This window comes from Periplaneta americana, chromosome 3, assembly GCF_040183065.1.
Source record: "Periplaneta americana isolate PAMFEO1 chromosome 3, P.americana_PAMFEO1_priV1, whole genome shotgun sequence".
NCBI lineage: Eukaryota > Metazoa > Arthropoda > Insecta > Blattodea > Blattidae > Periplaneta > Periplaneta americana.
The window spans coordinates 52,556,101-52,572,744 of record NC_091119.1 but is presented as its reverse complement, the minus strand read 5'-3'; the positions used below and the strand labels follow the sequence as shown (position 1 = coordinate 52,572,744).

Below are 16,644 nucleotides of genomic sequence, written 5' to 3'. Positions count from 1 at the left end.
TCTTATGACTTTGAAGAGGGTAGTATTCATTCCGACAATCTTTCCAATGAAACGCACGCTTTTTGGTCATGCTTTAGACCTCTCGGCTATCGAGACGAGTTGGTGGTAGAAGGGAAAATGAATCTATTTATGTTCAAGGGAACTGCCATAACGTATTGCAGAAATGCAATGTAGCTTCATTGTGTCGTAATGTCGAATGCACATTACATGTGTTGTGTTGTGTGGAAATATATGCGAGGCAGTAGGCAGTGATCCATGTGTTACTTCGAGGAAAAAATGTTGTCTAACGCACATTAAATTTGGTTGTATTGTGTTGTGTTGTGTTGTGCGAGGTGGTAGACAGTGATTCATGTGTTACTTCGAGGAAAAACCGTTGTGTCTAATCCACATAAAATTTGGTTGTATAAAATATGAAATACGTGTGAGGCGGTAGGCAGTGATCCACCGAAGAGGGGGCAGATATAGTCCCGACGCTGTTATTTCCGGCGTGACTCCGCCCCTTTGCTTACGTCTTAGAAAGTAAAGGCTCTATGAAGTCTAGGTAGGTAGCATCGTTCGCCATTTTTGTTCTCACATTGCCGAGCTACCATACGAGGAATCTATTTGCCGCACCATTAAACATTATCATGTCGTAGCTCCTATGATAATAAATCAAACGCAATGTAATTCACCAAATAATTGAGCGGCAAATAACATCTTCGTGTGTTTTCTGCGAACGCCAAAAAAAGAGCTAAAATGGCGGGCGATTATATTAAGTACTTATCGAGCCTTAAGAAATGAATCAGCGAATCACAAGACGCACACGTTTAAATGTAGGCGACCTGCAACGCGATTGGCTGCCGGAAATTAGAGCGCCGGGACTATAGTAGAGAGAGACAGTAGAGCGTGAGAGCAGGTGAGCGAGGTGCCGAGCGGCGAGGGTGGGGATAACTTCCCCTATTGGCGTTCGCTGTATTATGATTTATCCAAAGATCATATTACAAACATAACGTTACCACTGAAACAGAGTAATAAATAGTTGAGGGAAAAAATCAGTCTCGGCCTTTGTTGATCAGTCCTCTGAATAGTAGGCCTATCTGAGTACACTTACAAATAAAATTGAAGTCTTTAAAAACGACTAATTACCTTCATAATGCTAACACCTGATCCAATGTTGACTAGTAAATATGGGAAAATATTTGGATCGGCAGTCTGAAACTTGTATTCAGGATTCCCATGTCTCTGGTATACAAATGCTTCATCTGAGATGTTCTTCAGCAGGAAATTGCATCCCTTAATTAGACAGGCCATCTCATCTTCTTTATCCACACTGCACAGAACAGATCGAATACATTTCAACCATGACACTTCACTACACAATCTTCAGACATCAGGTATCCTCAATCCCTCAATTTTCAGTCCAAGGCCCTACGTACTTATATGGGAATAGGGGGTAAAAAGTGTGCCATCATCTTCAGAAAAGCAGAGCCAGATGCACTTTCGTGGAACCAGAACCATTTTATGGTTATTTCAAAAGCCACTTAAAATGGAAATTCGAATCTACGAACAAAATAAAAAGAAAGTCCCTACTTAGGAAGTATTCTCAGTCTGAGACAAGTAAAAAAGTTTCTAGCTTATTCATAACAGCTTTTTTTCTCAGCAGACCAAAATTAAGTCACCATGATCTAGATTTTGATGACATGTCATCTTTCGTTAAGTCAGGGATATTGTTCTTATATTTATGAATTTAGTTCATGATCCTTACATTCTAAAGCTGCACACCAGTTTTTGTCACTTTTTAATTACAGTATAGGCTAGATCAATTTTTAAAGTTCGAGTTGATATTTGGATTATTTTCAAAGTTCTAAATCTATATTTGCATTTTATCCTGCATTTTATTAGCACGTTTTAATTGAGGGGCGTTTTCACAAAACTCGTTATCTACAAAATCTTGTTTTTTTCAAGAGAGCTCTTTTCTAAAATACAGAACTGTAGATACCGAGTTTTGAAAAATCTCTTTTATTTCAAGGTCAATTTACTGATATACTTACCAACTTTAGCTTAATTCTGATAGCACCATTGGATTCTCCTGACCCAAAAACATAAGGATACGCTAAAACCTCAAAATTGAAAATAATGTAGATAACGAGTTTTGTTAAAATGCTCCTCAATTGATCTTTTATAGTTTTTTTTTTAATTTTAACACTCAACAGTGGTTTTTGTATTTACATACCAGATAAAGCGAAGAGCATAACAATTTCGATTATTAATATTCATTGTACAGACATAAATTAGGAACAAAGTATTATGGTTTCAAGGTGACAACAACCATAACAAAATTAATGAAGATTTGAAATGTTTTCATGCCAGCACGTATTTCATTATTAGTACCCGATTTTATATTTATACAGAGTTGTCAATACTGGCAATGAACAAACATTCGCATTTAGTTCACAGTAATCTACGTAATGCCAAATGAGGAAGGAATTCAGGTTTTATTCTTTTCGTATAACAAGTTTACAATAATAATCTGTATTTAAAATCACAATTTCCTTATTTTTTAGGCACTCCAAATTAGGAAATTAAATCGAGCAAGTTTCAGAAGGAAGAGGAAAATGAATAGCCTTACTTACTTACTTACAAATGGCTTTTAAGGAACCCACAGGTTCATTGCCACCCTCACACAAGCCTGCCAACGGTCCCTATCCTGTGCAAGATTAATCCACTTTCTATCATCATATCCCACTGCCCTTAAATCCATTTTAATATTATCTTCCCTTCTACGTCTCTGTCTCCACAAAGGTCTTTTTCTCTCCGGTCTCCCAACTAACATTCTATATGCATTTCTGGATTCATCAATACACCCATGACCTGCCCATCTCAAATGTCTGCATTTAATATTCCTAATTATGTCAGGTGAAGAATACAATGCGTGCAGTTCTACGTTGTGCAACTTTCTCCATTCTCCTGTAACTTCATCCCTCTTATCCCCAAATATTTTCCTAAGAACCTTATTCTCAAACACTCTTAATCTCTCTTCCTCTCTCAAAGTGAGAGTCTAAGTTTCACAACAATACAGAACCGGTAATATAACTGTTTTATAAATTCTAACTTTCAGATTTTTTGATAGCAGACTAGGTGACATAAGCTTCTCAACCGAATACTAACAGGCATTTCCCATATTTATCATCATGACATGGAGCATCCTCAGATTGCGGATTGAGGAGACTGCCTGAAGATATAGAGGGTAGCTGCGAATATACTGAATAAGTAGTCGTAGACACCCGATAAGGGGTTGTCCTCCAGCTTGGGGGTTGGGCGAAGGGCTAACAACCCACTGCCATAAAAAACAGCTTGTTACGAATCCATAACAAGAGGGTGGAAGCACATTATCTAGCGAAATTTATAAACTTGTACTTGCTATTTGGGAAAAGGAAATTGTACCAGAACAATGGAAGAAGTCCATAATTGTACCTATTCTTAAGAAGGGGGACAAGACTAACTGTGGTAACTTTCGAGGAATATCACTTTTGTCGATGTCGTACAAAATTTTGTCCAATATTCTTTTGAGAAAACTAACTCCGTATGTAGATGAAATTATTGGGGATCATCAGTGCGGTTTTAGGTGTAATAGATCGACTATTGATCAGATTTTTTGTATTCAACAGATATTAGAGAAAAAATGGGAGTATAAGGGTACAGTACATCAGTTATTCATAGATTTCAAAAAAGGCATATGACTCAGTTAAGAGAGAAGTTTTATATAATATAACTAGTTCGATTAATTAAAATGTGTCTCAGTGAAACTTACAGCGGAGTCCTTATAGGCCAGTTTCTATCTGATGCTTTTCCAATTCACTGCAGGCTAAAGCAAAGATATGCACTATCATCTTTACTTTTTAACTTTGCTCTAGAATATGCCATTAGGAAAGTTCAGAATAACAGACAGGGTTTGGAATTGAATGGGTTACATCAGCTTGTCTATGCGGATGACGTGAATATGTTAGGAGAAAATCCACAAACGATTAGGGAAAACATGGAAATTTTACTTGAAGCAAGTAAAGTGATAGGTTTGGAAGTAAATCCCGAAAATACAAAGTATATGATTATGTCTTGTGATCAGAATGTTGTACGAAATGGAAACATAAAAATTGGAGATTTATCCTTCGAAGAGGTGGAAAATTCAAATGAATAGTCTACTTCAATAAAATGTTTCCTAAATTTGGGGTAATTTCCTTTAAACTTGTGTTTAATTTTAATGATAACGTTTAAACATTTTTTAATCATCAGAACCTGCTGATCACATTGCTCAATAAAGTACCTCTTTAAGAATATAGGTATAACTGAGAGCAGCTTACATCATTTATGCTATAATGAAGCAGAATATTCGAAGCACATTCTCTGTGATTGTGAAGCAATTATTCTAACTTACAAGTTTACAGCATTTTGAAAAAATAATGCATTTATAATTGCCATCGACATAATGGAGAGGAAGTATAGATTTCCATTAAAATCTAACTAAAAACATTTTGGGTGAATGGCGTAAGTCAAGTACCCGCCAATGGTTAAAAAAAAAAACATTTATAAGGTCGCTGTGCTGAGAGAAGTACCAGTAATCATCTAAATGACAATTACGTCAATGACTTTCTTCAAAAGAGGAATAAAGCCTGCAGTTTCAAGCACAGGCAAAATTTGCAGGTCATTTCTTACCCACATACAAATTCAATTCTACTAGCCATTCTTTTCATTTATTCACCTTACCAATGAAGATAATGAATTCCACTTCAAAGATGAAAATCAACTCTACCGGGTTAACACAATTCCAGAAAGGCCCTAGTTGGAAATTAGTTTTATATCAAAATGTATTTAGATTTTTTTTATTATGCAGTTTATATTATAGGTAATCTTACCAGGATTTGATATAATTTCATGTACCTATGTAAATAAGAATAGTATAATGTTATTAAAACAGAATAATAGCGTTAATTTCATATTTAAAGCCACTGCAACACAACGGAATAACAGATTCTTAAAATATGCTTTATTTTCAGGATATGAAAATATTAATATCATGGCGAGAAAGGGAACTGACAAGCAAACATTCTGAAGGGGGCAGATAAAAAAGTTAAATTTTTTTCTTCCATCATGTTAATAATGTCCAAAGAAGTGCTTATACAAATTTTAGCCACTTGACCACAATTAAGAGGCCGTCCAGAAAGTGATTTTCCCTGGGGCCGTTTACAGAAAAAAACACAATTGCATGGAAAGATTTATTGCAACAGATACAGCAATTGCTGCGCTATTTGTCAACATATCCTCCACTGGAATTGAGACATTTGTCATACCATGGGATCAATTTTTGTGTCCTTGTGTCTTAGAAGTCAGCCGCCTGGGATAGGAAGCAGTGTTTGACAGCCGTCTGCACCTCTCTGTCGATTCCATGATTTGCCAGATGTCTCAGTTCCAGTGGCGAATATATTGAAAAATAGTTCAATATTGCTGTGTCTGTTTCAATAAATTTTCCCAATGAAATTATGTTTTCTTTCTGTTAATGCCTCCCTGGCGAACTTATTTTTTTACAGCCCTCGTAATTGCAGTCCAGTGGCAAAAATTTGTATAAGCATTTCTTTTGATATTATTAACATGGTGAATGAAAAAAATTAACTTTTTTGTCTGCCTCCATCAGAATGTTTGCTTGTTAGTTGCCATGAACTCAACATCAAAATTCAGCATGTAGTATATCAGTATTATCAACCAAAGTAAATGCTATCAATTTTTTTTGTACAGAGACAACTCGAGCAATATTTGGAATCACACACATTGTATTTCTCCAACAGATGGGAAGTTAAAACTTACGAAAGTCCAAGTTTTTGCTGCAGCAGCTCTGTGTACTTGTAGGCTCCACCCCCTGTTGCCTTGATGCTTTTCCCAATCATTTTGTCTTTTGTGTTGACCAGATTCACTTGAATGAAGTCCAGACAACTCTCGATATACTTTGTTTCGAACTTGATGAAATGTAACCTTGCGCCTTCTGACACCTCGTACACACGATGATCCTATAGTGTTAAAAGAATATTGCTTGAAGCTGCAGTTCTTATAATTATTTTATTTCATTATACATCACATATAACAAAGTACATACATACTGCAGTACCATTACGAATCTTACCATATGCACATTATGATCTACATAAGAGAGAGAAAATTCAGAGCAAGTATGTATTTTTAGTTTCTTTGAACAAAATTATTTTTATAATAAATGCGTGTTTATGTGTACAGCTAGTCCAAAAATTACCGAGCATAATATTTAAGCCTGAAATAATTCTAAGTGCAGATCAGCGAAGTCTGCCATGAGAAGCAATAAATTTTGAGCCTTGCACTCAACATTTGGGTACCCAGTACAACATTACTACCTGGAAGGTTATTGGTCTTATGTTTGGAGCACGAGGATGTGTTCCTACAGAAACTTTTGAGGTTAGCAAAAAATTTTAAGTTTGTGATACGATTATTGGTGTTACTGCATCATCAGTCTCGAGATCCTCACTGGCTATCATTAGTCATCATTTATATTCCCTGCGAGTCATTTATTCTGTTAATGATATAATTTTTCAAAATTGTATTTTTGACATGGGTCTTAACAATTGATAAGGATGCCATTCTTCTGGATTCCCTATTAGGGACGGATATATTGCATGTATTTACAATAACATTATTATTTTGATTAACTTACTTTCTTACTGATGGCTTTTAAGAAACTCGGAGGTTCACTGCCGCCCTCGCATAAGCCTGCCATCGGTCCCTATCCTGAGCAGATTAATCCAGTCCCTACAATCATAACCCACCTCCCTCAAATCTATTTTAATATTATCCTCTCATCTACACCTTGGCCTCCTCAAAGATCTTTTTCCCTCCGGCCTCCCAACTCGTATAATGTGTACATATGATTCATCTGCAATACTCGTAAATTTGACCAAATAACGCCTTCCCTCCAGTTACATTCATGGGTGCATCTGAAGGAACGAAGAACAATACATTCTTCTGTTTAGAATCATGCATACTTCTACTCCGAATTATCTGTTATTGCACTTTCAATTTCTTACAACTCTTCGAAACTGGCATCAAGCACTTCTTTCTATCCCTCAACACAGAACGTCTTTATACTCATCTTCCAACACTGTAGAAATACCTTGCCTCTGGAATTCGTTACCTAATGACGGTACGGACTGCCGGACTTTATCACAATTCGAAATTAAATTGGAAAATTTTGTCTCATTTAATGCTTTTTAGATATTGCTACAAATGTTTGTGTTTTTTTACTCTAGATTAAAATTACAAGTTTCTTGTTTATAATCACTCATCTACAGTTTGTGTTACTGCAACCTGTGTATATTTTTGTGTGTCTTTACTTTGTTTATAGTATGATTTTTTTCTTTTTATTTCTATTATTGTATTTGTATTTCTGGTAGTGTGGAAGAGAAGGCCTGATGGCCTTAACTACACCAGAATAAATAAATAAGTAAATAAATAAACTAACACTCTATATGCATTTCTAGATTCACCCATATGTGCTACATGCCCTGTAAATCTCCAATGTCTGGATTTAATGTTCCTATTTATGTTAGGTGAAGAATACTTATTTATTTATTGGTTATTTTACGACGCTTTTCAACTGCTATGGTTATATAATCTGAATGAGAATGAAGGTAATAATGCCAGCGAAGTGAATCTAGGGTTCAATGCCGAAAGTTGCCCAGCATTTCCTCTTAATGGGTTGAGGGAAAACCCCGGAAAAAACCTCAACCAAGTAACTTGTCCCAACCAGGATTTGAACCCAGGCCCGCTTGTTTCATGGTCAGGTGTGCTAACCATTACTCCACAGCGGTGGACTAGGTGAATACAATGCGTGTAGTTCTGCATTGTGTAACTTCATCCTTCTTAGCCCCAAATATTTTCCTAAGCATCTTATTCTCAAACACCCTTAACCTCTGTTCCTCTCTCAAAGTGAGAGTCCAAGTTTCACAACCATACAGAACAACTAGTAATATAACTGTTTTATAAATTCTAACTTTCAGCTTTTATAAGAGCACACTGGATGATAAAAGCTTCTCAACCGAATAATAAAAGGCATTTCCCATATATTTACTCTGAGTTTAATTTCCTTTCGAGTGCATGAATGGAGGGGGAAACGAAATGGACATCCTACCCCATTATCTCCTGGCCTAGTTGCCTCACAAGTGGTGCGTGCCTTACTGGTGTCACTTGTGAGGTTCAGACCTGTCTTTGGACAGTTTACTAAACAAACAACATAAAAAATAAGAAACGTAGCTGCATTGGAAAGAGTGGATGAAGAAAGAAACTGATCAGACAGAGGAAAAGGAATTGGCTGGGTCACTGGTTGAGAAGAAACTACCTTCTGAAGGATGCACTGAAAGGAATGGTGAAGGGAGAAGAGTTCGACGCAGAAGGAGATATCAGATGATAGATGACATTAAGATATATGGATCATATGAGGAGACAAAGAGGAAGGCAGAAAATAGGAAAGACTGGAGAATGCTGGGTTCGCAGTGAAAGACCTGCCCTTGGGCAGAACACTATGAATGAATGAAAAGAAACCAGAAATACGGATGCATTTTTGTCACTTTGGAAAGATGCTAATGAAAAATCTTATACACTGGCAATAATGTAGTGAAACTTTTTGAATAACTGTCATTAATAAGTAAAGTTAGGTTACATCAACAACAATATTATTATTATTATTATTATTATTATTATTATTATTATTATTATCATCATCATCAAGATGTAGAAATCACATGAGCGGGTATGCTGAGCATGCCCACTTTCTTTCCAGGATATGCCTGAGCAACCAAGTATGCCTGTAGTCAGCATCTATGAAGAGTGAGCAAACAAACAAATTGAATTATAGGGTGACAACAGACTAAACATAACACTTCCGTTGCTGCTTAGTGCATGACATCACACTTTCACGCCCACTAACATCAAGAGTTTCACAACAAATGACTTAATCCCCACTCCAGTGTGGCCAGTAAGAACACTTGGTTTCTGCTAACTTTGAAATGTTTGTTGCCGGGCTATATGATACATTAACTGATCATAACCTATCTCGCCACCACCATAATGACAGTTTAACATTAACCTAATATATTAATGTAAATTAAAATTTTGAAAAATGAAGCCATAAAATAAACGTAGGAAATAAGTCAATACAAACTATATTTACTTTGTATTTCTTATCAATTTCTTCCAATGCTGAAGGACATTAGAGCTTTTTTCTGCCACAGCAGTTACCTCTTGGGGCAAAGTAGATTTCAAGTCAAAGTGAGTTGTGCTCTAACCTTAGGGGAAATGCCACTGCTCCTGTTCGGAAGTGCGCCCCAAAGTGGTTGCAAGCAAATTTTCAGGAGGGTTTACATAAACATCTTATATTATAGCCTACAAAACTACATTAAATAATACATTAATCATAGAATTCAATTTTAAAATAGCATTTCACTTTCTAGAAATGAAACTAGTACAAATGTATTAAATTTCCTTCAATATTAACATACCTCATCTGCAGACTGTGGTTTTCCATCTTCTTTTTCAACTTCATAAAAGACTCTGCGATGAGATACTGTTGAGTAATAGGCAATCTTAGTGAGAGAACCTCCTGAAAAATAAAAATACAGTTTCAAACAACAAAGACTCCACTATATCTTTTAAAATATATCAAGCTGACGTGCTGCAATGAAATTTCTAAGCCTTTTGCCTATTTAAATGAATTCTAATTATTCCGCAGGTTCTTGCTTGCATTTTTAAAATCATATTTTAAACTCAGCTATTGCAAGACCTTAATGAAAAGTCTCATAATTATGAATCGTTGATTGTCATCACTAAATTATCAAATAGAACATTCGATGGTACCAATGCAGTCTTTTAAATCTCCAACTTAATTGTAAATTAAGTTTTAAAAGATGCCCTAAATAAAACATTGATTGGCAGAGTTAGACCACTGAGAAACGTACTCACAAGCGAATGGCGTGTGCTATTTCGTCTGCAAATACACATGCACTTGTAACGTTACATCGTAAACATTTAGTTACGTTTTCACGACAAATTATCTGAATCCCTCTGAAACTGTAGTTTATTATAGTCCTCTTTTGTGTTGAGGTTAAAAACATACAGGCTATGGCGAATATAAAAATAACTGTGTGATGTCTGCAAAATACTATGGCATATTACCTATGTCGATTGCGAACCTTTTGGCATTTTTCAAATTACCAAAAACCTCCACCGTATCCGGCAATTTGATACTTTTGGGATGACTCTTTGTATCCATTCCGATCTGTTCAAATCAATTACAGATGTTACAGACATAACTTACGCCGATTTCACGGCTGTGAAGGGCAAGACGATAACTTCTGTCAATGCGATAACAGTTTAACAATAGTATCATAAATATATTGTAATAAATTCACTACAAATGACATTATATAACCCCTCCTTCACTACGTTTCAAAACATCCAACATTTCCTTCTTTACGTCCAGCTGATTTCTGTCTGCTTGTTCTGCTAGATTACATGTGTAGTCTTACAAACCTACTCGCCAATGAGAGGTCAGAATCCTCTTAGCGAATTGAAATTGTGGCGCGAACGTGCGTGATCGAATAGCGTAACGTTACTGGTTACTCTTCTTGAAAACGTCATTGTCTTCCTTGAAGAGTTTCAAGAATCAAGAGTTCATGATCAAGGTTACTTGTTATGTCAACCAAGAGCCCTCTTGATGTCAACCAAGCACTTGGGTTACCTAATAATTATATTTAACATTAATAAAAGAATTCTATTCCTTTAATCGAACAAGACTACTTACGACAACATTATTCTTTAATTTAAGCGCGAAACTTCGGACAATGTAGATTAATTAATAATTAGCATTTCTAGTTGTTCCCCTCTCAAACATGCAATTAAATTCTCGTACTCCTCTCCCTATTTCACTTCCTTTAGACACTTCTTCTCCTATCCTGACTTTGACTCGTTTCATATAAAGGGTACTGAACAGCCTCCTCTCTTTCCAATCCACGCCAATTTTTTTTTTAGGATCCCCATCAATTTATTCCAATCCACTATGTCAAACGCCTTTTCTAGGTCCACAGATACTATATTACACTTCTTTATTCTTCTCTAGGTATCTTTTGTCGATTGTTCATAGCAGTCCAATTGCATCTCTCGTACCTTTCCCCTGCCTGAAGCCAAACTGCTCTTCTTCCAATTGTTCTTCTATCTTAGAATATAAACGTCGATTCAGTATTCGTAGAAGAATTTTCGCCGAGTGTGATATCAGGCTGATAGTCCTAAACTCGTTACATTTCTTGGCATTATTTTTCTTTGGTACTGGAAGCAACACTGTCTCCATAAAATCTTCACGCCAGTCGCCTTTCTCATACATTTTGTTGCATAATGATAGAATTTCCTTCTTGTCTTCACCCAAGCATTTCAATAATTCAATGGGAATTCCATCAACTCCTGTCGCAAAGCTGGCCGACGGCACAGTCGTGCTTATGTGACTCCAAACCCAAAGCAGGGGCGCATTAGCGTCAAGTTCTGGGGGTGGATGTCTCGAAACGGAGCAGGAATGCCACAGCGGATAGATGGGACTCTGCGCATGGATCAGTATATTCATATTTTGCAGCACGCGTTTTACCCTTCCACCCGTGAACGTTATCTCCAGATGGACTATTATTGTTCCTGCAGGATAATTACGCAGTACACAAATCGATGGGCATTCAGAGAAGGTTGTCGGAGAGGCCAGAGATCGAAGAGATTGCTCTGCCTCCCCTTTCACCTGATATGAGCGTAATCGAAAATGCGTGGGCCAGACTAAAAAGAAGGATGCGCAAACTGATTGCAGACAGACCACCTTGGAATTGTGATGAGGTCTGGGAACATGTTCTTGATGCCTGGGAGGACATCGCCCAGGATCTTGACTATTTTTGGAGGCTCGTCGATTCCATGCCTAGGCGAGCAGAAGCTGTCAGAGAAGCTGAAGGCTATTGGACAAAATATTAGTAGTTCAATAGCCTATTTTATTTCATTATTATTATTATTTTTTTTTTGTAATTTTCTTTTAAATATATATATTTTGTTTTGTTAGAGGAAGACCAGCTGCATCTTTCAAATAAATCTTTATTTTTTTAGGCCAAATAATAATCCACATTTTGTTTTACTAAAATGAAATTAGGTCTATGAGCTGTGACAATGAATATTACTGTCTTATACTTAAAAAAAAACATTGCCTACCACGGGAATCGAACCTGCGAACGTTTGCATGATAGTAGTGCGCCCCAAGCACCTGAACCATTCAATAAAGACTATAAAATAGTAACCAGCTGCGTGGCTGTTGTTGAACTGCACAGGTGGTTTCGAGTCCCAAGGAATATGCACCGACACTCTGGAGTGAACAAGAGACTGAAATCAGCTACAAGGGTCGGTCTGGTTTTTTTTGCCACTACTGTACTTTGTTATGTAACTCTTCAGTTGATGTAGTAGATAGGAACCACGGAGTTATTAAAATGAACTGGTCACTTAGACATGGACTTGAATTTACGAAGGCGAATCGAAAAGTCTTTGCCCCTATTTTTTTCAGACACAGTAAACATAATAATAATAATAATAATAATAATAATAATAATAATAATAATAATATTTATTTATACTAGCGAAGTTAAGGCCATCAGGCCTTCTCTTCCACTTAGCCAGAAATAAAAGAAGCTGATACAATTTCCAATACATACAAGAAAATCAAAATACAGGCAGTGTTCTAAGTACCTTTGACTGTTTTCCACATAGTCACCATTGCGGTTCAGGTAGGCTATTTGTCTCGTCGTACCACTAGTTTGGAGATACCACTGTTGTAGAATTAGGCTGGTCGAGCGTGGAACCACCACCAGACAGCAGTCTTCACATGACTGACTTTGATGAAGGCCATTTAAAAGCTCTAATTCAAGATGATCCACATCAATCAACTCGGAAATTGGCCAATATGATGAATTGTGGCCAATCAACCATCGCAGAACATTTACATTTCATGGGAGAAGTTCTAAAATTGGATCTATGGGTTTCATACATTTTGAGCAAAAAGAAGAAATAACAGTGTGTTACCATTTGTGCTTCTTTGCTTCTTCATCACAGTTTAACTCGTCAAAAACATCAATTGTTTTTGTCCCAGATTGTTATTGGTGACGAAAAATGGTATCATCATCATCATCATCATCATCATCATCATCATCATCATCATCATCATCATCATCAAGGCCAGACAGGAATGATGTAACAAAAAAAGCAACTTTCCGTGCAAAAGCTGGTGTCCATCCATGTAAGCTAATGTTGTGCATCTGATGGGACAAAGAAGGCTTCATCTACTATGAACTGCTTCCGAGGAATGTAATCATCACAGGTGAGATTTAATGCCAACAATTCATTCGCCTTCAAGCCAAAATTCAAGCAAAAGACTAGAAAGACTGCACCAAGTGATGTTTCAGCGTAATAATGCCCATTCACAAAGTACTAACATTAAAAAAAGTGTTTATCCAAGAGTTTGGTTGGGAGATAATTCCATCTCCATCCTATTATCCTGATCACGCTCCATCAGGCTTTCTTCTTTCCTGCTCTCTATCCAACAGTTTCTGGAGAATCTCCTTTAGTAACAAAGCTGCTCTTTAAAATTCGATTCACCTTTTTTTCAACTCGAAACCAGTACATTTCTTTAGGTGTGGAATTGAAAATCTGTCACAACATGGGTCAGTCATATACAAGAGAATATATTATCGATTCATTCATTCATAGTATTCTGTCCAAGGGCAGGTCTTTCACGGCAAACCCAGCATTCTCCAATCTTTCCTATTTTTTGCATTCCTTTTAGTCTCCGCATATGATCCATGTATCTTAATGTTATTTATCATTTGATATCTTCTTCTGCTCCGAACTTTTCTTCCGTTCACTATACCTTCAGTAGAAAGTTTCTTCTCAGACAGTGACCCAGCCAATTTCTTTTCCTCTTATCAGTTTCAGAATTACTCTTTCTTCACCCACTCTTTGTAGTACAGCTTCATTTCTTATTCTGTTTGTCCACTTCATTCACTCCATTTTTTTCCATATCCATATTTCAAATGGTTCCAATCATTTCTCTTCACTTCGTCATAATGTCTACGTTTCTACCTCATACAATACCGCACTCCACACAAAACACTTCATTAGTCTCTTCCTTAGTTCTTTTTCCAGAAGTCAACACAATATGCTCATTTTTCTACACAGGTTGTAACTTTAATAATGACAACTATTTATTTATAAATAAATAAATTTAGCTTCCCTTATGAAAAAGTTGCCAGACCTGACAAAGCGTAGCTATTACATATAATTTGGAAACAAACCTAAAAGGTAAAATGATATACATTTGAAACGGTTAGGAAATCGAATATACAAAATGTCAGAAAAATTTACACCTAAGTAGCGTTTGTGCTCATTTACAGTTAAGAAAGGGGGAAAAAATATCATCAGATAGGTTAGAATGATTTGAATGCCATATACCGCGAGAAAAATAATAGTACGGATTTACTGGAATTGATATCTAAACTAATCAACAGCCATCAGTTAAGATAACTTGAAATTTCCATTATCACTCCCATACAAATGATTTCTCAATATCTGAACTGATCCTTTGAGGGCACTAATGGCTATTTCTTTCACAATGCTGTGTGTTAGGCCCAGGTTTTTACATTTGTTGACAAAGAAGGAGGGTATGGTACCTCGTGCCCCCACCATCAGACCTATTACATCAATGTGGGACAGGCTATATTTATCTTTATAGAACGGGATTGTTGGTTCATAGATCCGTTTCTTTTCACTGTCCACCTCATGCGGTTGATCTGCATGTGTCTCAAATCTGATGGTGGGATCGAGAATGTATGCCGAGTTGTTCTAGTGATACATCTATATACAAGTCATACATCTGTGAAACTTCTACAGTCTTTCAATGTAGTAACCAGTATTGTCTACAACTCGTTGCCAGTGATATGGAAGCCGTAGTATCCCTGTAGAAACTCCTGTTCTGAGGAATTTTTCTGATGGACCGCCCTACTGCCTGCAGAATATCGGGAACAGTCCGGAATTGAACGTCACAAAGTGGTTCCTTCATCTTTGGGAATAAGTCATAATCACAGGGACTTAAGTCCGGCGAATGTGGTGGATTTTTATTTCAGTAGGTTATTTTACGACGTTTTATCAACATCTAGGTTATTTAGCGTCTGAATGAGATGAAGTGATAATGCCGGTGAAATGAGTCTGGAGTCCAGCACCGAAAGTTACCCAGCATTTGCTCATATTGGGTTGAGGGAAAACCCCGGAAAAAACCTCAACCAGGTAACTTGTCCCGACTGGAAATCGAACCTGGGCCACCTGGTTTCGCGGCCAGACGCGCTAACTGTTACTCCAAAGGGGTGTGGACGAATGTGGTGGGTGGAAAAACACTTCCCACCCCCAGCAACGGTACAAATCAGCTACAGGGTGTGTCTGTCGTCCAATCGTTGTCTAATGGCGCGGAAATAGCTTGCACTTCCTCTTCACTAACACTCGGACAACCCGGCCGAGCCATGTTTTCCACACAGTCATGTCCCTTGTTGAAGGCTCGAACCCACGTCGCCACAGTTCTATATGGTAATGCCATCTCTCCACATGCCTCAACAAGACTGTCATGACATTGTCGTGCTGTATGACTATGGGCAGATTGAATTTTCAGCCAAGATCGCTGTTCCTGCTTTGTAAACATGGCGAAACACAACAGATTAGAGCTGTAACTAACAGGAGACTAACTTCAACTCTCCACAGCACATGCGCTGTGAGTCGGATGGAAGAATCCTTTTGGGGGGAGGAGGGCAGACATAGACTAACATGTGGTAGAAGTGACAACAGTGAACTCTGTCTCGTTTGGCTTTTACAGCAGTGTTGCCACTATTAAAGTTACTCCCCATGTATTAAAAGCTTCCTTTGCCATTACTATCCTCCTTTTGACTTCCTGGCAACAGTTCATGTTACTACTTACAGTACACCCCCAAGTATTTATATTTTTGATAAGTTTATGTATTTTGTTTACATAAAATAAATACTTCTGAATTAAATAAAAAAAGTTACGAATTTACACATCAACCCAATTATAACAATCATCTTGCTAGATTAGAACAAAACGTTTCTGTTGTGTAGCTAGTGATTATTGCAGAGAACATTTTTCTTTTAATGAAAGGCGACAACTTTAGATTTCAAAGGTTCAATGATAATTCTTCATTCGTTGCAATGGGTACAGATTTCATGAAGTTGCCTAGATGTTATTTCAACAGTAACTTTGCTCAGTACTGCAATATCACCAGCAAAATGTTTTTATTGTAACCTGAACATGTACTCGAAAATCAGCAGTATAAATTATATATAATGGTGCTAACAGACTACCTTGAGATATAATGTTGATTGCGTTGTTTCATATTTAACAAAGAAATTGCGAATGCACAAATATGACTTAGGTAATGATTCAGATATGAGTGCCAGAGATATGATTTTTAATCTTGTACAGCAGGCCACCATGCCAAACTTTGTCGAAAATCTTCTTTGTATTAAAAAAAG

The 16,644-nt window shown here is 36.9% G+C and overlaps 1 protein-coding gene across 2 annotated transcripts in view; it reads right to left on the bottom strand.

Annotated features, from left to right (window-relative positions):
- The window catches only part of LOC138696033 (4'-phosphopantetheine phosphatase), a 53,683-nt gene extending 43,167 nt beyond the window's left edge, over positions 1 to 10,516 (bottom strand). The window contains exons 1-4 of one of the 2 annotated variants that reach the window (XM_069820531.1): positions 10,222 to 10,516; positions 9,549 to 9,649; positions 5,836 to 6,035; positions 1,126 to 1,309 (exon numbers count right to left, since the gene is read on the bottom strand). In XM_069820531.1, the coding sequence (XP_069676632.1) occupies positions 1,126 to 1,309; positions 5,836 to 6,035; positions 9,549 to 9,649; positions 10,222 to 10,318 (582 nt within the window). In that variant the 5' untranslated portion in view covers positions 10,319 to 10,516. The remainder of the gene's footprint in view (positions 1 to 1,125; positions 1,310 to 5,835; positions 6,036 to 9,548; positions 9,650 to 10,221) is intronic. The other variant, XM_069820530.1, reaches the window with a different exon arrangement.
- Positions 10,517 to 16,644: the final 6,128 nt, after the last annotated feature.